The sequence below is a fragment of the Myxine glutinosa genome, chromosome 2 (genome assembly GCF_964187855.1).
Source record: "Myxine glutinosa chromosome 2, kmMyxGlut1.1, whole genome shotgun sequence".
Taxonomy (NCBI): domain Eukaryota; kingdom Metazoa; phylum Chordata; class Myxini; order Myxiniformes; family Myxinidae; genus Myxine; species Myxine glutinosa.
This window is the reverse complement of record NC_136262.1, coordinates 12,255,346-12,279,829: the sequence shown is the minus strand read 5'-3', so window position 1 is coordinate 12,279,829 and position 24,484 is coordinate 12,255,346. Positions and strand designations below refer to the sequence as shown.

Here is a 24,484-nt window from a genome sequence, read left to right as displayed (position 1 = left end):
GACAAACCAGACGTGATCTGCTTCACAGAAACTTTCCTCCTTCATGATGTCTGATTCCTTGGTATCTCTCCCAGGTTACTCCCTCCTTCGGTATGATAGACCTGAGCCTCGTCCTGGAGGTGGGGTTGCTATCTTTATCAAAAACTCTCTTCCTCACTCGCCCTGCACTGCCCTCTCTCCACCTCACCCCCAGGAATACCTCTGGCTACGGCTTCCCCTTCGCTCCCATCTTTTGTTCATGTGTGTTGTACCGTCCACCAAACAGTGATGACTCCATCTACATCTCGCTGTCTAATAATATGGACCAACTTCTATCAACCCATCCCAACTCTCTCTTCCTCATATGTGGTGATTTCATTTGTCACCATGCCAGTTGGCTGGGGGTGGGTACCTCTCTCACCAGCCATGGCTGCTCAGCAAAGGACTTCTGCGACTCACTGGGACTGACACAATCTGTCAATTTCCCGACCCGGATCTCAGTCAACGGAGCATCTTCTCTTCTGGACTTGGTTATGACTAACTTCCCTGAAAATGTGTGCTGCTCTTCTTCTGCTCCAATCGGCTCATCTGATCATGTGCTTGTTAAAGTGAGCATCTCTGACCATTCTCAGAGAGCCTCTTCAGCGTCGATGAGTCTGGCATTTCACTCAGGCCAACTGGCACGGTCTTCAAGCAGCCATCAATCATCTGGACTGGTCTCCCATCTCTACCGCCTCTGACATCAACTCATCCTGGGAATTCTTCCAAAGTAAATTGCTCTCTCTCATGCACAGATTTATCCCATCTAGTCTTCAGTTGTCATACCCTTCCTCCCGTCCATGGTACACGGAATCTTGTGGTGAGGCTGTTGCCCAGAAGCAACTTGCCTTCGTCTCCTGGATAGCAAATCCAACGGAAGGAAATCTCATTTCCTTTCACAAAGCCCGAAACAAGTGGGTGTCTACCCTCAGGAGAGCCAGGAAACAATATCTCTCCGTTCTCAAGACCGAACTCTCTTATCTGTGTCCCTTTTCCAAATCCTGGTGGCATCTGGTCAAATCTGTTTCTGGTGTTTGTTCCCCCTCCATCCCCTCCCTCACCTCAAACGGCTACACAGCTGACTCCGCACGTGAAAAAGCTGAATGCCTCAACTCTGTGTTTGCCTCTAAATCTTGTGTCCCAAACCCACCCCTCTCTGTACCCACCGTACCCAGTCGTACCCAGCTGCTCCTGGACTCTGTGTCCTTTGCTCCTGACAACGTGGAAAAGTTTCTGTCAACCCTCGACTCTGATTCTGCAACTGCACCTGACGGCATCAGCCCACGGGTCCTAAAATCCTGTTCTTCCGCTTTCACTCCCTCTCTCTGTTCTCTTCACCCTCTCTTTTGCTCAAGGTCATCTGCCATCTGCTTGGAAATCAGCCAACATCACCGCTTTGCACAAAAAAGGTGCAAAAACAGATCCTAGCAACTACAGACCAATCAGCCTTCTCCCAATTATCAGCAAAGTCATGGAATCCATCATTGCTTCGGATATGAAATCTTTCCTCTTCTCCAATGGCTTGATCTCTGATCATCAATTTGGTTTCAGACCAGGTCACTCTACTCTGGACATGCTGCTTCTGCTTTCTCAACAATGGATGGAGGTCCTCAATGCCAAACAGGAAATTAGAGCTGCCTCCCTTGACATATCACGTGCCTTCGATGCGGTCTGGCACCCCACTCTGCTCACCAAACTCTCCTCCTTTGGTATCCATGGAAATCTCCACGCATGGCTGGCTGACTTCCTCTCTAGTCATAGTCAACGTGTGGCCCTGAATGGGTTTCTCTCATCTCCTCTTCCTGTTCAGGCTGGAGTCCCCCAAGGCAGTGTTCTGGGCCCTGTGCTTTTTCTGGTCTTCATCAATGATCTCTCTGACTCTTGAAAATCCTCTCTATCTCTTTGCTGATGACTCTACTCTCTGCCGCTCCATTCCTCATCACTCAGATCGGCAGTCTGCAGCCTCCTCACTCTCTGCAGACCTGGACAAAATCACAGACTGGGCAAACAAGTGGAACATGTCTTTCAATCCTGACAAATCTCACACTCTTACGATGTCTCTCCGAAAAGACCGACTGTAAAACCCTCCCATCCACTTTCTGAATAATCCTCTCCAAGAAGTTCTGTCACTCAAGCTTTTGGGTCTCACTATCTGCCATGATCTTTCATGGGAAAACCACATTTCAAATCTGGCCTCCAAAGCCAGTCGCCGACTGGGCATCCTCCGTCGTGTGAAGTCCTTCCTTGGCACACCTGAGCTCCTCACCACATACAAGGCTTTCATCCGCAGCTCAATGGAATACTGGTCTCCCCTCTGGGCTGGTGCTCCTGCCTCACACCTAGCTCGTCTTCAAGCTGTTGAAACCAAAGCGTTCAGAATCATTGGAATCTCCCGTGATGAAGCTAACTCCGATGGCCTTTCACTCACTCACCGCAGGCAGGTTGGTGGTCTTTCCGTCTTCTACTGACTCCTCTTCGGCCTTGCCCCCCCCCCCCCCAGCTCTCTCTGGGCTCTGTCCCCCAAATATTCCTACAGGTCGCACAACATCTGCATGCAACCCTCTTATGGTTAAACTGCCAAAATCAAGACTCTCTGCTCACCTTCACTCCTTCATTCCTCTTTTCTCCCACCTCTGGAACAAACTCCCTCACTCTCTTCAATCCCACTCCTCCCTCCAGGTCTTTAAAACAGCTGTTCACCACCATCTCTTATCTTCCCCCATCCAAAACCTTGATCTTTTCTACCCCCACTAATTTCACCCCAAATCCACTTTTTTGAAATACCAACTTCTTTCCTGGAAGTCCTTGGTGTCCTTGTGTTTTATACTTCTCCCACCCCTCCCCCCCCCCCTTCCCCCACGCCTCCTCCCTCCAAGCCCTCTCCCTCCCACACATCTCCCGATGTCCCTGCTCTCAAATTTTGTGTTTGTGCCCTTCCCCTTCTCTCCCCATCTTGTCGACCGCTCCCCTTTTTATATACTTTGTTTGCTTGTTTGTTTGATTTGTTTGTGCGATAAATGTTAGCTCTTACACGAGCCTCGATTCTGTATTCAAAAAAAAAAAAAAATTGCCCGATACATTTTGGGTGAAATATCTGGCAGCCGGCGACCTGAGTAGGGTTGTATACTCGGTGATAAAACAGACTTCATTTTGATACCATATTTCATGACGTCAAAGCAAAGAGCTATCACACATTTTCCATCTCCAGAGACCCTAGACTTGCAAAAATCACAATTAGCCTCAAGGCTCCATCTGCAAGTGCAAGTGCTCCATCTGACTGATACCATTGATGAACATTTTGGGGTCAGGCCCAAGGGCTATCATCATCTTTGTTGGTACTCACCTCAAAGAAAGCAATTCCATAAATTACATTTTAATTGAGCAACACAAAGTTGAAGAAAAGTGAGTTGAAGAAAAGTGGTATTACATCCATCAGCCTTAAAGTATTGTCCAGATGCCTCAGCTATAGTTAGTCAAATATTTTAGGGACTCAGATATCGTGAGCTCGCAACTCAAAAACGACTTTCTGGGAAGTCAAATACATCACTGGCAATTACTAACACTCCTTGCACGTGTACCTGCAATTTCACTTACCGTACTTTGCCAAGGCTTTCAGTATTTGAAAGGACCTTCACGTCAAGAGAGATCCTACACTGCGCCAAGGAAGAAGCAAGGCGTGATGCTTCAGCCCCATCTCCAGCAGAGATGGCATTGCTTAACTGAATCCCCAGCAACTCTGCACAAAAATTAAGGTCACACCGTACCAAATGCATGTCATGGCATGCACACAAAAAGGCCTGAGTGTGATCTGCATATGTACGAGAGAAATCACACAACTACTTTGATGAGATTGCCACGAGGATGTACAAGCTTTAGAGCTCTTACCAGAATGCACCAACCACTCTGCATCACCTAAATCCATGCTTTGCTTGAAAGGCCCAGGACCATCATCCACTGTGAACAAATGCATTGGCTGCTCAGCTCACTCAAAGCACAAACAAGAACAACAAGATGAAAAATTGCTTTACCATACATGTCCCCTACCGATGTGATATTGACGAAGTCCAAAAGGGCATAACTCTGAAAAATTGACAAAATTCTCTGAAACCTGAACTGGTTCTGTAACTTATCATAATAAAGCCATGTGCCGAAACCGGTAGGGGACTAATAACAACCAGAAAGAGCAATCACAGATTGCAGACCCTTGCCAGGACATGTTTTCAGTGGTTATTTAAGGCTTTTGTTTTAAAACAAATATGGCGGCCGAACCACGTGACCGATATCATTTTTTTTTTTCCACAAATATCCTCAGATGACGTTCAAGAAATTTCATCTTGATCGGATGAAGTTTTGTACTTGTCGAATTATGACGTCATAATAGAGGCACCTATGACATCATTAACATATTTTATTTGCCACGGAGAGTTCTTTACAATGAGCCATGTCTCAATTTTCTCTATGCAGTGCTTTTGGAGATATAGAGGTGCAAAGTTTTTCGGTTTTTCCAAGATGGCGCCCATACCATGTGACCTATGACGTCATGATCATCATTTAAAATTCTGCAGGTGGGGTTGCACCTATGGTAAAAATTTCCTGTCAATCGGACCAACGGTTGCAGAGAAAATCACATTTATTCTGTGCAGACAAACAAACAAACAAACGGACTCAAATGCAACACTCTCTCCTCAGGCGAGGATAACGAGCCGAAGCCCATGGTAAAAATCCCACAATAAAAAAAGTAAGTCTTTCATTCTTACACTTGTTGAAAATCTCAAAATGGGAGGTTATCAAGGGAGGTGCAAAGTGCTCCCTTAATATGTGACGGTTTGTCTGTATGCAACTTCACAGGAACTGAACATTTGTTTCTCGGTTTCCACTGAACTAAGTCGGCCGCAAATTTCAGAAGTAAATGCTTTGTACGTCGAAGTAATATGTCCCAAATTTCATCAACGTCCATTTCCTTAATGTTGAGTTTTATCAATAAAAGCCTCAAATCCATGCTGGTGCCTGTCCGTCCGTCCAAAATGTGTTGGCGCTCATATCTCAAAAGGTTATCCATTGAAACGAGCTGAAACTCGGAATATACATTGGCAAATACATTGAATCAATGGCTTTCAAAACAAATTCACCGAAGTGCCATAGTTTTTTCTTGGCTCATAGGGGCGAACCCCAAAAACTTGGACATATAAAAATTTTGACTCCGGTAGTCATCAATATAGAATGAAGTTGCATGCCAAGAGAATGAAAAAGGCACAAAAAGAATGGCGGCAAATTATTTTCTTTGTCCAGGATTGGATTGATACCGTATTTCATGACGAACAATGGGAGAGATGGTTTACAGTATCGGACAGGATCCCCATACAGACCCCGCAGGAAATAGGTTGATTTTCAATTTGTGTCATGTAATTGATGTATGTGATGTCTCCATGTATTTTTTAATCCGCTGTTGTGATGGCCACTTTCTATAGCCACTTTTTATGGCCACTATTAGCGGCTATAGAAAATGAAAGACATTATTGGGAAAAATGCCAGGACCATAGAAAAGGCCCCTTCATATGGTATGTGCCATGTGGCAAAGTATAGAAAAGAAGGGACATTCAAAATATCTTGTGTGCATGCTCGACTACCCTTGGGTTCTTAAAAGGAACCAAGTAAGGCTCTCGAAAAGTTCATTGAAGGGGCACCCTACATACAGCCATAGCCAAAAATATTGGCACCCTTGCACTTTTTTCAAATAATGCACCATTTCTTCCAGAAAATTGTTGAAATTAAAAAATATTTTGATCTCCACAAATGTATTTCTTTGGTTTGCAGTAGAACAAAACAAAAAGCTGAAAAAATTACTACATCTTTTCCACACAGAAATCCTAAAATGGCCCGGACAATATTATTGGCACCTTTTAGAAGTTGTTGGAAATAATTAGATTTCAAGCAGGTGATTCTCCTTTACATTGGAATTGAACTCACCTGTGGTGAGTTGCAGGTGCCTACAATATAAAAATCACTTATTCAACCAGTTTGAATAGAGAAAAGGAGTCATTCTGCTGTTTTGTCACTGTGTGTACCGCAATGAGCATGGAGAAAATAAAGTAAATCAGATAATTGTCTGAGGAGGTCAGACACAAGATTGTATCCAAGCATGGACAATCCTAAGGCTAGACGTCCATCTTCAGAGACCTTTATGTTTCCTGTGTCCACCGTACGCAATGTTATCAGGAAGTTTAAGGCCCATGGCACTGCAGCTGACTTCCCTGGACGTGGCCGCAAGAGAAAACTTGATCGAAGATTGCAGCGAAGGATTGCTCGAATGGTGGAGAAAGCAGCTCGATCAACTTCCAAACAGTTTCAAGCTGACCTTCAGACACAAGGTACGACAGTTTCAACTTGCACCATCTGTCACCAACTCGATGAAAGGGGTTTCTATGGTAGGAGACCCAAGAGGATCCCGCCCTGCTGAGAAAGCCCGACTGGAGTTTTCCAACACACACCTGAACATGCCAAAATCCTTCTGGGAGAATGTCCTGTGGACAGATGAGACCAAATTGGAGCTTTTTGGTAAAGCACATCATCTCTATGTTTACAGAAAACAAAATGAAACCTTCAAAGAAAAGAACACCTTCCCTACAGTCAAACATAGAGGAGGTTCAGTGATGTTTTGGGGATGCTGTGCTGCCTCTGGCACTGAGTACCTTGAATGTGTGCATGGCATCATGAAATCAGGAGATTACCAAGGCATTTTGGAGCGCAATGTTCAGCCCAGTGTCAGAAAGCTGTGTCTCTGTCGAAGGTCATGGGTCTTGCAGCAGGACAATCACCCCAAGCACACTTCAAAAAGCACCCAGGAATGGTTAAAGATAAAACGCTGGACTGTGCTGAAGTGGCCAGCAATGAGACCAGACCTAAATCCCATTGAACACCTGTGGGGAAAAGGCACCCTTAAAATCTGGGAGAAATGGAGCAGTTTGCACAAGAAGAGTGGGACAAACTGCTAGGAGGTGAAGGAAGCTCATTCATGGCTATAGGAAGTCCTTGACTGCAGGTATTTTGTCCAAATGCCATGCTCCTAAATAGTGTAGCAGCATAGCAAACCTGTTGTGCATTTTGTGATACAAGCACCAAATTTGGTACACTAGTAGACTATCATATTATGAAAAGATCTGGATATTGGGCCATCTCAGATTCAGAGATTTGATTTTTGCAAGATTTCGATTCGATTGGGATCGAAGAGAACACCTTCTTCGTCTTCTGTACAGTGAAGTTGCCAGCCCTGAATTCTCTGGCTACATCTGGGTGCTTCATTGGGAGTGCAACCGTGTCCCTCAGGTGAACAGGGACCCACCTGGCATAGTGTGTGTGGTCTAAGGCATGGAACCATGGGACCAGTTCCGTCAGGGCATCAAGGTACGTCGTGAATGAAGCCTGCCGCAGAGAACGCACGTAGACCAGTACCAACACCTCTAGTTCCAGCACAGTTGCCCAGTACTGAAAGTTGGGAATGTCTTCTCCTCTCTGGTGACACCAGTCTTCGAACTCAGGCAGGTCTTCTGCATCATCAGCATATGTCATACAGTGGCGTTCATACGCACGGTGTTGCAGGATGTGCAGTGCCGCTGCAGTGATTTGATGAGCTCTTCTTGTGCGGGTGACGTGGGCAGCTCGTAGGAAGGAGTCGGCCGTCCCTGGCGTTGCAATCTCAGCTTGCAAAATCTGCAAATCTTGCAAAAATCAAATCTCTGAATCTGAGATGGCCCAATATCCAGATCTTTTCATAATATGATAGTCTACTAGTGTGCCAAATTTGGTGCTTGTATCACAAAATGCACAATTCTTTTGAATATTTGGGCTAAGCCGCCCCACTAAAATATTAAGTCTTGGGTGTCAATAATTTTGTCAATGCCATTTCTTTTTATTTTCTGATTTAAAAGGATATTTAAAAGTTCTGAATCAAAAACAAAGGTTCTGTAATATTAACAGTGAAATAAAGAATTGTGGAGACAATATACTTTTTTGTTGACCTTTTTATCCTTTTTCTTGTTTGTTAATTTTACTTTTGTAAATACTTTTGTTCATTGAAACTTCTTTTAAGAGAAAATTGTTTCAGATAATTTTTTTTTGAACTTTTCTAGAGCATTACTTGGTTCCGAGAGCATTCTCTTCCTTCGCATAATTCACCATATATTCAGCAAACACATGTTCCACCATTCAGAATAAGAGCCTGCGGTGGCAATCCCTTTCTTATATCCAGAAATCTGTGGAGTCATTACCTTGATTGTGCCTTCACCTCAAAACAAATAATTGTTGGAAAGGTTATCAATTTTAATGTCATTTGTTTTTTCCATTTCTTTGCCAAGATAACCTTAGTAGGAGGCCTGAAGTTTGAATACGTCTTGTAAACAAATGGAGAATCTCATCCAGGATGGAAATCTAAGATGTCGCACAGATACCTTTATTTTCCCGTTCCTTCAGAACCGATGAGATGACAGACGTCCACTTCTGTGCCTCTTCGTCGTCCACCAGATGAAAGGCAAAGTACTGTGGTTGATCTCCAGGAACTTTCATCTCGTGCCACTTTGGTGTCTTTACCAAATATGTCACTTGGTGGAGATCAAACTCAAAGTTAACCTGTCACAAAACACCACGCAATTACAGTCAGAGTCTGGCAATCTCATAAATCCCAAACCCCATCCTGGAATGAATGCATTATGCACGGGGACACAGACAGACAGACAGACAGACAGACAGACAGGGCAGACATGTGCAACGCAATGACCCTCGCCCCACGCGCGACGCCCCTCTCCTCACCCCACACGCGAATCCCCTCTCCTCACCCCCACGCGCGACTCCCCTCTCCTCTCCTCTCCTCTCCTCACCCCACGCGCCACTCCCCTCTCCTCACCCCACGCGCGACTCCCCTCTCCTCACCCCACGCGCGACTCCCCTCTCCTCACCCCACCCCACGCGCGACTCCCCTCCCCTCTCCTCACCCCACCCCACGCGCCTCACCTCTCCTCACCCCACGCGCGACTCCACTCCCCTCTCACCCCACGCGCGACTCCCCTCTCCTCACCCCACGCGCGACTCCCCTCCCCTCACCCCACGCGCGACTCCCCTCCCCTCACCCCACGCGCGACTCCCCTCCCCTCACCCCACGCGCAGACTCCCCTCCCCTCCCCTCACCCCACGCGCGACTCCCCTCCCCTCCCCTCACCCCACGCGCGACTCCCCTCCCCTCCCCTCACCCCACGCGCGACTCCTCCCCTCACCCCACGCGCGACTCCCCTCCCCTCCCCTCACCCCACGCGCGACTCCCCTCCCCTCACCCCACGCGTGACTCCCCTCCCCTCACCCCACGCGTGACTCCCCTCCCCTCACCCCACGCGCGACTCCCCTCCCCTCCCCTCACCCCACGCGCGACTCCCCTCCCCTCACCCCACGCGCGACTCCCCTCCCCTCACCCCACCCCACGCGCGACTCCCCCTCCCCTCACCCCACCCCACGCGCGACTCCCCTCCCCTCACCCCACCCCACGCGCGACTCCCCTCCCCTCACCCCACCCCCACCCCACCCCACGCGCGACTCCCCTCCCCTCACCCCCACGCGCGACTCCCCTCCCCTCACCCCCCCACGCGCGACTCCCCTCCCCTCACCCCACGCGCGACTCCCCTCCCCTCACCCCACGCGCGACTCCCCTCACCCCACGCGCGACTCCCCTCCCCTCACCCCACGCGCGACTCCCCTCCCCTCACCCCACGCGCGACTCCCCTCCCCTCACCCCACGCGCGACTCCCCTCCCCTCACCCCACGCGCGACTCCCCTCCCCTCACCCCACGCGCGACTCCCCTCCCCTCCCCTCCCCTCACCCCACGCGCGACTCCCCTCCCCTCCCCTCCCCTCACCCCACGCGCGACTCCCCTCCCCTCCCCTCACCCCACGCGCGACTCCCCTCTATTCACCCCACGCGCGACTCCCCTCTCCTCACCCCACGCGCGACTCCCCTCTCCTCACCCCACGCGCGACTCCCCTCTCCTCACCCCACGCGCGACTCCCCTCTCCTCACCCCACGCGCGACTCCCCTCTCCTCACCCCACGCGCGACTCCCCTCTCCTCACCCCACGCGCGGCTCCCCTCTCCTCACCCCACGCGCGGCTCCCCTCTCCTCACCCCACGCGCGACTCCCCTCTCCTCACCCCACGCGCGACTCCCCTCTCACCACACGCGCGACTCCCCTCACCACACGCGCAACTCCCCTCACCACACGCGCAACTCCCCTCACCTCACCACACGCGCAACTCCCCTCACCTCACCACACGCGCAACTCCCCTCTCCTCACCACACGCGCAACTCCCCTCCCCTCACCCCACGCGCAACTGCCCTCTCCTCACCACACGCGCAACTCCCCTCTCCTCACCCCACGCGCAACTCCCCTCCCCTCACCACACGCGCAACTCCCACCTCACCACACGCGCAACTCCCCTCTCACCACACGTGCAACACCCCTCACCTCACCACACGCGCAACTCCCCTCACCTCACCACACGCGCAACTCCCCTCACCACACGCGCAACTCCGCTCACCTCACCACACGCGCAACTCCCCTCACCTCACCACACGCGCAACTCCCCTCAACTCACCACACGCGCAACTCCCCTCACCACACCACACGCGCAACTCCCCTCACCACACCACACGCGCAACTCCCCTCTCCTCACCACACGCGCAACTCCCCTCTCCTCACCACACGCGCAACTCCCCTCTCCTCACCACACGCGCAACTCCCCTCTCCTCACCACACCACACGCGCAACTCCCCTCTCCTCACCACACGCGCAACTCCCCTCTCCTCAACACACGCGCAACTCCCCTCTCCTAACCACACGCGCAACTCCCCTCTCCTCACCACACGCGCAACTCCCCTCACCTCACCACACGCGCAACTCCCCTCACCTCACCACACGCACAACTCCCCTCTCCTCACCACACGCGCAACTCCCCTCTCCTCACCACACGCGCAACTCCCCTCTCCTCACCACACGCGCAACTCGCCTCTCCTCACCACACGCGCAACTCCCCTCTCCTCACCACACGCGCAACTCCCCTCTCCTCACCACACGCGCAACTCCCCTCTCCTCACCACACGCGCAACTGCCCTCTCATCACCACACGCGCAACTCCCCTCTCCTCACCACACGCGCAACTCCCCTCTCCTCACCACACGCGCAACTCCCCTCTCCTCACCACACGCGCAACTCCCCTCTCCTCACCACACGCGCAACTCCCCTCTCCTCACCACACGCGCAACTCCCCTCTCCTCAACACACGCGCAACTCCCCTCTCCTCACCACACGCGCAACTCCCCTCTCCTCACAACACGCGCAACTCCCCTCTCCTCACCACAGGCGCAACTCCCCTCTCCTCACCACACGCGCAACTCCCCTCTCCTCACCCCACGCGCAACTCCCCTCTCCTCACCCCACGCGCAACTCCCCTCTCCTCACCCCACGCACAACTCCCCTCTCCTCACCCCACGCGCAACTCCCCTCTCCTCACCCCACGCGCAACTCCCCTCTCCTCACCCCACGCGCAACTCCCCTCTCCTCACCCCACGCGCAACTCCCCTCTCCTCACCCCACGCGCAACTCCCCTCTCCTCACCCCACGCGCAACTCCCCTCTCCTCACCCCACGCGCAACTCCCCTCTCCTCACCCCACCCCACGCGCAACTCCCCTCTCCTCACCCCACGCGCATCTCCCCTCTCCTCACCCCACGCGCAACTCCCCTCTCCTCACCCCACGCGCAACTCCCCTCACCTCACCACACGCGCAACTCCCCTCACCTCACCACACGCGCAACTCCCCTCTCCTCACCACACGCGCAACTCCCCTCTCCTCACCACACGCGCAACTCCCCTCTCCTCACCACACGCGCAACTCCCCTCTCCTCACCACACGCGCAACTCCCCTCTCCTCACCACACGCGCAACTCCCCTCTCCTCACCACACGCGCAACTCCTCTCCTCACCACACCACACGCGCAACTCCCCTCACCTCACCACACGCGCAACTCCCCTCACCTCACCACACGCGCAACTCCCCTCACCTCACCACACGCGCAACTCCCCTCACCTCACCACACGCGCAACTCCCCTCACCACACCACACGCGCAACTCCCCTCACCACACGCGCAACTCCCCTCTCCTCACCACACGTGCAACTCCCCTCTCCTCACCACACGTGCAACTCCCCTCTCCTCACCCCACGCGCAACTCCCCTCTCCTCACCCCACCCCACGCGCAACTCCCCTCTCCTCACCCCACGCGCAACTCCCCTCTCCTCACCCCACGCGCAACTCCCCTCTCCTCACCCCACGCGCAACTCCCCTCTCCTCACCCCACGCGCATCTCCCCTCTCCTCACCCCACGCGCAACTCCCCTCTCCTCACCCCACGCGCAACTCCCCTCTCCTCACCCCACGCGCAACTCCCCTCTCCTCACCCCACGCGCAACTCCCCTCTCCTCACCCCACGCGCATCTCCCCTCTCCTCACCCCACGCGTGACTCCCCTCTCCTCACCCCACGCACGACTCCCCTCTCCTCACCCCACGCGCGACTCCCCTCTCCTCACCCCACGCGCGACTCCCCTCTCCTCACCCCACGCGCGACTCCCCTCTCCTCACCCCACGCGCGACTCCCCTCTCCTCACCCCACGCGCGACTCCCCTCTCCTCACCCCACGCGCGACTCCCCTCTCCTCACCCCACGCGCGACTCCCCTCACCACACCACACGCGCGACTCCCCTCTCCTCACCACACGCGCGACTCCCCTCTCCTCACCACACGCGCGACTCCCCTCTCCTCACCACACCACACGCGCAACTCCCCTCTCCTCACCACACGCGCAACTCCCCTCTCCTCAACACACGCGCAACTCCCCTCTCCTCACCACACGCGCAACTCCCCTCTCCTAACCACACGCGCAACTCCCCTCTCCTCACCACACGCGCAACTCCCCTCACCTCACCACACGCGCAACTCCCCTCTCCTCACCACACGCGCAACTCGCCTCTCCTCACCACACGCGCAACTCCCCTCTCCTCACCACACGCGCAACTCCCCTCTCCTCACCACACGCGCAACTCCCCTCTCCTCACCACACGCGCAACTGCCCTCTCATCACCACACGCGCAACTCCCCTCTCCTCACCACACGCGCAGCTCCCCTCTCCTCACCACACGCGCAGCTCCCCTCTCCTCACCACACGCGCAACTCCCCTCTCCTCACCACACGCGCAACTCCCCTCTCCTCAACACACGCGCAACTCCCCTCTCCTCACCACACGCGCAACTCCCCTCTCCTCACAACACGCGCAACTCCCCTCTCCTCACCACAGGCGCAACTCCCCTCTCCTCACCACACGCGCAACTCCCCTCTCCTCACCCCACGCGCAACTCCCCTCTCCTCACCCCACGCGCAACTCCCCTCTCCTCACCCCACGCGCAACTCCCCTCTCCTCACCCCACGCGCAACTCCCCTCTCCTCACCCCACGCGCAACTCCCCTCTCCTCACCCCACGCGCAACTCCCCTCTCCTCACCCCACGCGCAACTCCCCTCTCCTCACCCCACGCGCAACTCCCCTCTCCTCACCCCACCCCACGCGCAACTCCCCTCTCCTCACCCCACGCGCATCTCCCCTCTCCTCACCCCACGCGCAACTCCCCTCTCTTCACCCCACGCGCAACTCCCCTCTCCTCACCCCACGCGCAACTCCCCTCTCCTCACCCCACGCGCAACTCCCCTCTCCTCACCCCACGCGCAACTCCCCTCTCCTCACCCCACGCGCAACTCCCCTCTCCTCACAACACGCGCAACTCCCCTCTCCTCACCACAGGCGCAACTCCCCTCTCCTCACCACACGCGCAACTCCCCTCTCCTCACCCCACGCGCAACTCCCCTCTCCTCACCCCACGCGCAACTCCCCTCTCCTCACCCCACGCGCAACTCCCCTCTCCTCACCCCACGCGCACCCCCTCCCACTCACCTCACCACACGCGCAAGTCCCCTCACCACACCACACGCGCAACTCCCCTCACCACACGCGCAACTCCCCTCTCCTCAGCACACGCGCAACTCCCCTCTCCTCACCCCACGCGCAACTCCCCTCTCCTCACCCCACCCCACGCGCAACTCCCCTCTCCTCACCCCACGCGCAACTCCCCTCTCCTCACCCCACGCGCAACTCCCCTCTCCTCACCCCACGCGCAACTCCCCTCTCCTCACCCCACACGCAACTCCCCTCTCCTCACCCCACGCGCATCTCCCCTCTCCTCACCCCACGCGCAACTCCCCTCTCCTCACCCCACGCGCAACTCCCCTCTCCTCACCCCACCCCACGCGCAACTCCCCTCTCCTCACCCCACCCCACGCGCAACTCCCCTCTCCTCGCCCCACGCGCAACTCCCCTCTCCTCACCCCACGCGCATCTCCCCTCTCCTCACCCCACGCGCGACTCCCCTCCCCTCTCCTCACCCCACCCCACCCCACCCCACCCCACGCGCCTCACCTCTCCTCACCCCACGCGCGACTCCACTCCCCTCTCACCCCACGCGCGACTCCCCTCTCCTCACCCCACGCGCGACTCCCCTCCCCTCACCCCATGCGCGACTCCCCTCTCCTCACCCCATGCGCGACTCCCCTCCCCTCACCCCATGCGCGACTCCCCTCCCCTCCCCTCCCCTCACCCCACGCGCGACTCCCCTCCCCTCCCCTCCCCTCACCCCACGCGCGACTCCCCTCCCCTCCCCTCCCCTCACCCCACGCGCGACTCCCCTCCCCTCCCCTCACCCCACGCGCGACTCCCCTCCCCTCACCCCACGCGCGACTCCCCTCCCCTCACCCCACGCGCGACTCCCCTCCCCTCCCCTCACCCCACGCGCGACTCCCCTCCCCTCCCCTCACCCCACGCGCGACTCCCCCTCTCCTCACCCCATGCGCGACTCCCCTCTCCTCACCCCACGCGCGACTCCCCTCCTCTCACCCCACGCGCGACTCCCCTCCTCTCACCCCACGCGCGACTCCCCTCTCCTCACCCCATGCGCGACTCCCCTCCCCTCACCCCATGCGCGACTCCCCTCCCCTCCCCTCCCCTCACCCCACGCGCGACTCCCCTCCCCTCCCCTCACCCCACGCGCGACTCCCCTCCCCTCACCCCACGCGCGACTCCCCTCCCCTCCCCTCACCCGCGACTCCCCTCCCCTCCCCTCACCCCACGCGCGACTCCCCTCCCCTCCCCTCACCCCACGCGCGACTCCCCTCCCCTCACCCCACGCGCGACTCCCCTCCCCCTCACCCCACGCGCGACTCCCCTCCCCTCACCCCACGCGCGACTCCCCTCCCCTCACCCCACGCGCGACTCCCCTCCCCTCACCCCACGCGCGACTCCCCTCCCCTCACCCCACGCGCGACTCCCCTCCCCTCACCCCACGCGCGACCCCCTCCCCTCCCCTCCCTCACCCCACCCCACGCGCGACTCCCCTCCCCTCACCCCACCCCACGCGCGACTCCCCTCCCCTCACCCCACGCGCGACTCCCCTCCCCTCACCCCACGCGCGACTCCCCTCCCCTCACCCCACGCGCGACTCCCCTCCCCTCACCCCACGCGCGACTCCCCTCCCCTCCCCTCACCCCACGCGCGACTCCCCTCCCCTCCCCTCACCCCACGCGCGACTCCCCTCCCCTCCCCTCACCCCACGCGCGACTCCCCTCCCCTCACCCCACGCGCGACTCCCCTCCCCTCACCCCACGCGCGACTCCCCTCCCCTCACCCCACGCGCGACTCCCCTCCCCTCACCCCACGCGCGACTCCCCTCCCCTCACCCCACCCCACGCGCGACTCCCCTCCCCTCACCCCACCCCACGCGCGACTCCCCTCCCCTCACCCCACGCGCGACTCCCCTCCCCTCACCCCACGCGCGACTCCCCTCCCCTCACCCCACGCGCGACTCCCCTCCCCTCACCCCACGCGCGACTCCCCTCCCCTCACCCCACGCGCGACTCCCCTCCCCTCACCCCACGCGCGACTCCCCTCCCCTCACCCCACGCGCGACTCCCCTCCCCTCCCCTCACCCCACGCGCGACTCCCCTCCCCTCCCCTCCCCTCCCCTCACCCCACGCGCGACTCCCCTCTATTCACCCCACGCGCGACTCCCCTCTCCTCACCCCACGCGCGACTCCCCTCTCCTCACCCCACGCGCGACTCCCCTCTCCTCACCCCACGCGCGACTCCCCTCTCCTCACCCCACGCGCGACTCCCCTCTCCTCACCCCACGCGCTACTCCCCTCTCCTCACCCCACGCGCGGCTCCCCTCTCCTCACCCCACGCGCGACTCCCCTCTCCTCACCCCACGCGCGACTCCCCTCTCACCACACGCGCAACTCCCCTCACCACACGCGCAACTCCCCTCACCACACGCGCAACTCCCCTCACCTCACCACACGCGCAACTCCCCTCACCTCACCACACGCGCAACTCCCCTCTCCTCACCACACGCGCAACTCCCCTCCCCTCACCCCACGCGCAACTGCCCTCTCCTCACCACACGCGCAACTCCCCTCTCCTCACCCCACGCGCAACTCCCCTCCCCTCACCACACGCGCAACTCCCACCTCACCACACGCGCAACTCCCCTCTCACCACACGTGCAACACCCCTCACCTCACCACACGCGCAACTCCCCTCACCTCACCACACGCGCAACTCCCCTCACCACACGCGCAACTCCGCTCACCTCACCACACGCGCAACTCCCCTCACCTCACCACACGCGCAACTCCCCTCAACTCACCACACGCGCAACTCCCCTCACCACACCACACGCGCAACTCCCCTCACCACACCACACGCGCAACTCCCCTCTCCTCACCACACGCGCAACTCCCCTCTCCTCACCACACGCGCAACTCCCCTCTCCTCACCACACCACACGCGCAACTCCCCTCTCCTCACCACACGCGCAACTCCCCTCTCCTCAACACACGCGCAACTCCCCTCTCCTAACCACACGCGCAACTCCCCTCTCCTCACCACACGCGCAACTCCCCTCACCTCACCACACGCGCAACTCCCCTCACCTCACCACACGCGCAACTCCCCTCTCCTCACCACACGCGCAACTCCCCTCTCCTCACCACACGCGCAACTCCCCTCTCCTCACCACACGCGCAACTCGCCTCTCCTCACCACACGCGCAACTCCCCTCTCCTCACCACACGCGCAACTCCCCTCTCCTCACCACACGCGCAACTCCCCTCTCCTCACCACACGCGCAACTGCCCTCTCATCACCACACGCGCAACTCCCCTCTCCTCACCACACGCGCAACTCCCCTCTCCTCACCACACGCGCAACTCCCCTCTCCTCACCACACGCGCAACTCCCCTCTCCTCACCACACGCGCAACTCCCCTCTCCTCACCACACGCGCAACTCCCCTCTCCTCAACACACGCGCAACTCCCCTCTCCTCACCACACGCGCAACTCCCCTCTCCTCACAACACGCGCAACTCCCCTCTCCTCACCACAGGCGCAACTCCCCTCTCCTCACCACACGCGCAACTCCCCTCTCCTCACCCCACGCGCAACTCCCCTCTCCTCACCCCACGCGCAACTCCCCTCTCCTCACCCCACGCGCAACTCCCCTCTCCTCACCCCACGCGCAACTCCCCTCTCCTCACCCCACGCGCAACTCCCCTCTCCTCACCCCACGCGCAACTCCCCTCTCCTCACCCCACGCGCAACTCCCCTCTCCTCACCCCACGCGCAACTCCCCTCTCCTCACCCCACGCGCAACTCCCCTCTCCTCACCCCACGCGCAACTCCCCTCTCCTCACCCCACCCCACGCGCAACTCCCCTCTCCTCACCCCACGCGCATCTCCCCTCTCCTCACCCCACGCGCAACTCCCCTCTCCTCACCCCACGCGCAACTCCCCTCACCTCACCACACGCGCAACTCCCCTCACCTCACCACACGCGCAACTCCCCTCTCCTCACCACACGCGCAACTCCCCTCTCCTCACCACACGCGCAACTCCCCTCTCCTCACCACACGCGCAACTCCCCTCTCCTCACCACACGCGCAACTCCCCTCTCCTCACCACACGCGCAACTCCCCTCTCCTCACCACACGCGCAACTCCCCTCTCCTCACCACACGCGCAACTCCTCTCCTCACCACACCACACGCGCAACTCCCCTCACCTCACCACACGCGCAACTCCCCTCACCTCACCACACGCGCAACTCCCCTCACCTCACCACACGCGCAACTCCCCTCACCTCACCACACGCGCAACTCCCCTCACCACACCACACGCGCAACTCCCCTCACCACACGCGCAACTCCCCTCTCCTCACCACACGTGCAACTCCCCTCTCCTCACCACACGTGCAACTCCCCTCTCCTCACCACACGTGCAACTCCCCTCTCCTCACCCCACGCGCAACTCCCCTCTCCTCACCCCACCCCACGCGCAACTCCCCTCTCCTCACCCCACGCGCAACTCCCCTCTCCTCACCCCACGCGCAACTCCCCTCTCCTCACCCCACGCGCAACTCCCCTCTCCTCACCCCACGCGCATCTCCCCTCTCCTCACCCCACGCGCAACTCCCCTCTCCTCACCCCACGCGCAACTCCCCTCTCCTCACCCCACGCGCAACTCCCCTCTCCTCACCCCACGCGCAACTCCCCTCTCCTCACCCCACGCGCAACTCCCCTCTCCTCACCCCACGCGCATCTCCCCTCTCCTCACCCCACGCGCGACTCCCCTCTCCTCACCCCACGCGCGACTCCCCTCTCCTCACCCCACGCGCGACTCCCCTCTCCTCACCCCACGCGCGACTCCCCTCTCCTCACCCCACGCGCGACTCCCCTCTCCTCACCCCACGCGCGACTCCCCTCTCCTCACCCCACGCGCGACTCCCCTCTCCTCACCCCACGCGCGACTCCCCTCTCCTCACCCCACGCGCGACTCCCCTCACCACACCACACGCGCGACTCCCCTCTCCTCACCACACGCGCGACTCCTCTCCTCACCACACGCGCGACTCCCCTCTCCTCACCACACCACACGCGCAACTCCCCTCTCCTCACCACACGCGCAACTCCCCTCTCCTCAACACACGCGCAACTCCCCTCTCCTCACCACACGCGCAACTCCCCTCTCCTAACCACACGCGCAACTCCCCTCTCCTCACCACACGCGCAACTCCCCTCACCTCACCACACGCGCAATTCCCCTCTCCTCACCACACGCGCAACTCCCCTCTCCTCACCACACGCGCAACTCCCCTCTCCTCACCACACGCGCAACTCGCCTCTCCTCACCACACGCGCAACTCCCCTCTCCTCACCACACGCGCAACTCCCCTCTCCTCACCACACGCGCAACTCCCCTCTCCTCACCACACGCGCAACTGCCCTCTCCTCACCACACGCGCAACTCCCCTCTCCTCAACACACGCGCAACTCCCCTCTCCTCACCACACGCGCAACTCCCCTCTCCTCACAACACGCGCAACTCCCCTCTCCTCACCACAGGCGCAACTCCCCTCTCCTCACCACACGCGCAACTCCCCTCTCCTCACCCCACGCGCAACTCCCCTCTCCTCACCCCACGCGCAACTCCCCTCTCCTCACCCCACGCGCAACTCCCCTCTCCTCACCCCACGCGCAACTCCCCTCTCCTCACCCCACGCGCAACTCCCCTCTCCTCACCCCACGCGCAACTCCCCTCTCCTCACCCCACGCGCAACTCCCCTCTCCTCACCCCACCCCACGCGCAACTCCCCTCTCCTCACCCCACGCGCATCTCCCCTCTCCTCACCCCACGCGCAACTCCCCTCTCTTCACCCCACGCGCAACTCCCCTCTCCTCACCCCACGCGCAACTCCCCTCTCCTCACCCCACGCGCAACTCCCCTCTCCTCACCCCACGCGCAACTCCCCTCTCCTCACCCCACGCGCAACTCCCCTCTCCTCACCCCACGCGCAACTCCCCTCTCCTCACCCCACGCGCAACTCCCCTCTCCTCACCCCACCCCACGCGCAACTCCCCTCTCCTCACCCCACGCGCATCTCCCCTCTCCTCACCCCACGCGCAACTCCCCTCTCTTCACCCCACGCGCAACTCCCCTCACCTCACCACACGCGCAACTCCCCTCACCTCACCACACGCGCAACTCCCCTCTCCTCACCACACGCGCAACTCCACTCTCCTCACCACACGCGCAACTCCCCTCTCCTCACCACACGCGCAACTCCCCTCTCCTCACCCCACGCGCAACTCCCCTCTCCTCACCCCACCCCACGCGCAACTCCCCTCTCCTCACCCCACGCGCATCTCCCCTCTTCTCACCCCACCCCACGCGCAACTCCCCTCTCCTCACCCCACGCGCATCTCCCCTCTCCTCACCCCACGCGCAACTCCCCTCTCTTCACCCCACGCGCAACTCCCCTCACCTCACCACACGCGCAACTCCCCTCACCTCACCACACGCGCAACTCCCCTCTCCTCACCACACGCGCAACTCCACTCTCCTCACCACACGCGCAACTCCCCTCTCCTCACCACACGCGCAACTCTCCTCTCCTCACCACACGCGCAACTCCCCTCTCCTCACCACACGCGCAACTCCCCTCTCCTCACCACACGCGCAACTCCTCTCCTCACCACACCACACGCGCAACTCCCCTCACCTCACCACACGCGCAACTCCCCTCACCTCACCACACGCGCAACTCCCCTCACCTCACCACACGCGCAACTCCCCTCACCTCACCACACGCGCAAGTCCCCTCACCACACCACACGCGCAACTCCCCTCACCACACGCGCAACTCCCCTCTCCTCACCACACGCGCAACTCCCCTCTCCTCACCCCACGCGCAACTCCCCTCTCCTCACCCCACCCCACGCGCAACTCCCCTCTCCTCACCCCACGCGCAACTCCCCTCTCCTCACCCCACGCGCATCTCCCCTCTCCTCACCCCACGCGCATCTCCCCTCTCCTCACCCCACGCGCAACTCCCCTCTCCTCACCCCACGCGCAACTCCCCTCTCCTCACCCCACGCGCATCTCCCCTCTCCTCACCCCACGCGCAACTCCCCTCTCCTCACCCCACGCGCAACTCCCCTCTCCTCTCCTCACCCCACGCGCGACTCCCCTCTCCTCACCCCACGCGCGACTCCCCTCTCCTCACCCCACGCGCGACTCCCCTCTCCTCACCCCACGCGCGACTCCCCTCTCCTCACCCCACGCGCGACTCCCCTCTCCTCACCCCACGCGCGACTCCCCTCTCCTCACCCCACGCGCGACTCCCCTCTCCTCACCCCACGCGCGACTCCCCTCTCCTCACCCCACCCCACGCGCGACTCCCCTCTCCTCACCCCACCCCACCCCACCCCACCCCACCCCACGCGCCTCACCTCTCCTCACCCCACGCACGACTCCACTCCCCTCTCACCCCACCCCACGCGCGACTCCACTCCCCTCTCACCCCACCCCACGCGCGACTCCACTCCCCTCTCACCCCACCCCACGCGCGACTCCCCTCCCCTCACCCCACGCGCGACTCCCCTCCCCTCACCCCACCCCACGCGCGACTCCCCTCCCCTCACCCCACGCGCGACTCCCCTCCCCTCACCCCACGCGCGACTCCCCTCCCCTCACCCCACGCGCGACTCCCCTCCCCTCACCCCACGCGCGACTCCCCTCCCCTCACCCCACGCGCGACTCCCCTCCCCTCACCCCACGCGCGACTCCCCTCCCCTCACCCCACGCGCGACTCCCCTCCCCTCACCCCACGCGCGACTCCCCTCACCCCACCCCACGCGCGACTCCCCTCCCCTCACCCCACCCCACGCGCGACTCCCCTCCCCTCACCCCACCCCACGCGCGACTCCCCTCCCCTCCCCTCACCCCACCCCACGCGCGACTCCCCTCCCCTCACCCCACCCCACGCGCGACTCCCCTCCCCTCACCCCACCCCACCCCACGCGCGACTCCCCTCCCCTCACCCCACCCCACGCGCGACTCCCCTCCCCTCACCCCACCCCACGCGCGACTCCCCTCCCCTCACCCCACGCGCGACTCCCCTCCCCTCACCCCACGCGCGACTCCCCTCCCCTCACCCCACGCGCGACTCCCCTCCCCTCACCCCACGCGCGACTCCCCTCCCCTCACCCCACGCGCGACTCCCCTCCCCTCCCCTCACCCCACGCGCGACTCCCCTCCCCTCCCCTCCCCTCACGCGCGACTCCCCTCCCCTCCCCTCACCCCACGCGCGACTCCCCTCCCCTCCCCTCACCCCACGCGCGACTCCCCTCCCCTCCCCTCACCCCACGCGCGACTCCCCTCCCCTCCCCTCACCCCACCCCACGCGCGACTCCCCTCCCCTCCCCTCACCCCACGCGCGACTCCCCTCCCCTCCCCTCCCCTCCCCTCACCCCACCCGCGACTCCCCTCCCCTCCCCTCCCCTCACCCCACGCGCGACTCCCCTCCCCTCCCCTCCCCTCACCCCACGCGCGACTCCCCTCCCCTCCCCTCACCCCACGCGCGACTCCCCTCTCCTCACCCCACCCCACGCGCGACTCTCCTCTCCTCACCCCACGCGCGACTCCCCTCTCCTCACCCCACGCGCGACTCCCCTCTCCTCACCCCACGCGCGACTCCCCTCTCCTCACCCCACGCGCGACTCCCCTCTCCTCACCCCACGCGCGACTCCCCTCTCCTCACCCCACGCGCGACTCCCCTCTCCTCTCCTCACCCCACGCGCGACTCCCCTCTCACCACACGCGCGACTCCCCTCTCACCACACGCGCGACTCCCCTCTCACCACACGCGCAACTCCCCTCACCACACGCGCAACTCCCCTCACCTCACCACACGCGCAACTCCCCTCACCTCACCACACGCGCAACTCCCCTCACCTCACCACACGCGCAACTCCCCTCTCCTCACCACACGCGCAACTCCCCTCCCCTCACCCCACGCGCAACTGCCCTCTCCTCACCACACGCGCAACTCCCCTCTCCTCACCCCACGCGCAACTCCCCTCCCCTCACCACACGCGCAACTCCAACCTCACCACACGCGCAACTCCAACCTCACCACACGCGCAACTCCCCTCTCACCACACGCGCAACTCCCCTCACACCACACGCGCAACACCCCTCACCTCACCACACGCGCAACTCCCCTCACCTCACCACACGCGCAACTCCGCTCACCTCACCACACGCGCAACTCTCCTCACCTCACCACACGCGCAACTCCCCTCAACTCACCACACGCGCAACTCCCCTCAACTCACCACACGCGCAACTCCCCTCACCACACCACACGCGCAACTCCCCTCTCCTCACCACACGCGCAACTCCCCTCTCCTCACCACACGCGCAACTCCCCTCTCCTCACCACACCACACGCGCAACTCCCCTCTCCTCACCACACGCGCAACTCCCCTCTCCTCAACACACGCGCAACTCCCCTCTCCTCAACACACGCGCAACTCCCCTCTCCTCACCACACGCGCAACTCCCCTCTCCTCACCACACGCGCAACTCCCCTCTCCTAACCACACGAGCAACTCCCCTCTCCTAACCACACGCGCAACTCCCCTCTCCTCACCACACGCGCAACTCCCCTCACCTCACCACACGCGCAACTCCCCTCTCCTCACCACACGCGCAACTCCCCTCTCCTCACCACACGCGCAACTCGCCTCTCCTCACCACACGCGCAACTCCCCTCTCCTCACCACACGCGCAACTCCCCTCTCCTCACCACACGCGCAACTGCCCTCTCATCACCACACGCGCAACTCCCCTCTCCTCACCACACGCGCAACTCCCCTCTCCTCACCACACGCGCAACTCCCCTCTCCTCACCACACGCGCAACTCCCCTCTCCTCACCACATGCGCAACTCCCCTCTCCTCACCACACGCGCAACTCCCCTCTCCTCAACACACGCGCAACTCCCCTCTCCTCACCACACGCGCAACTCCCCTCTCCTCACAACACGCGCAACTCCCCTCTCCTCACCACAGGCGCAACTCCCCTCTCCTCACCACACGCGCAACTCCCCTCTCCTCACCCCACGCGCAACTCCCCTCTCCTCACCCCACGCGCAACTCCCCTCTACTCACCCCACGCGCAACTCCCCTCTCCTCACCCCACGCGCAACTCCCCTCTCCTCACCCCACGCGCAACTCCCCTCTCCTCACCCCACGCGCAACTCCCCTCTCCTCACCCCACCCCACGCGCAACTCCCCTCTCCTCACCCCACGCGCATCTCCCCTCTCCTCACCCCACGCGCATCTCCCCTCTCCTCACCCCACGGGCAACTCCCCTCTCCTCACCCCACGCGCAACTCCCCTCACCTCACCACACGCGCAACTCCCCTCACCTCACCAC

The 24,484-nt window shown here is 60.5% G+C and overlaps 1 protein-coding gene across 3 annotated transcripts in view; it reads right to left on the bottom strand.

Annotated features, from left to right (window-relative positions):
* Positions 1–24,484, bottom strand: part of RBCK1 (RANBP2-type and C3HC4-type zinc finger containing 1) — a 108,750-nt gene that overhangs the window by 78,856 nt on the left and 5,410 nt on the right. For all 3 annotated transcript variants that reach the window (XM_068108719.2, XM_068108721.2, XM_068108720.2), the window contains exons 2-4: positions 8,463–8,640; positions 3,904–3,972; positions 3,613–3,754 (exon numbers count right to left, since the gene is read on the bottom strand). In XM_068108719.2, the coding sequence (XP_067964820.2) occupies positions 3,613–3,754; positions 3,904–3,972; positions 8,463–8,640 (389 nt within the window). The remainder of the gene's footprint in view (positions 1–3,612; positions 3,755–3,903; positions 3,973–8,462; positions 8,641–24,484) is intronic.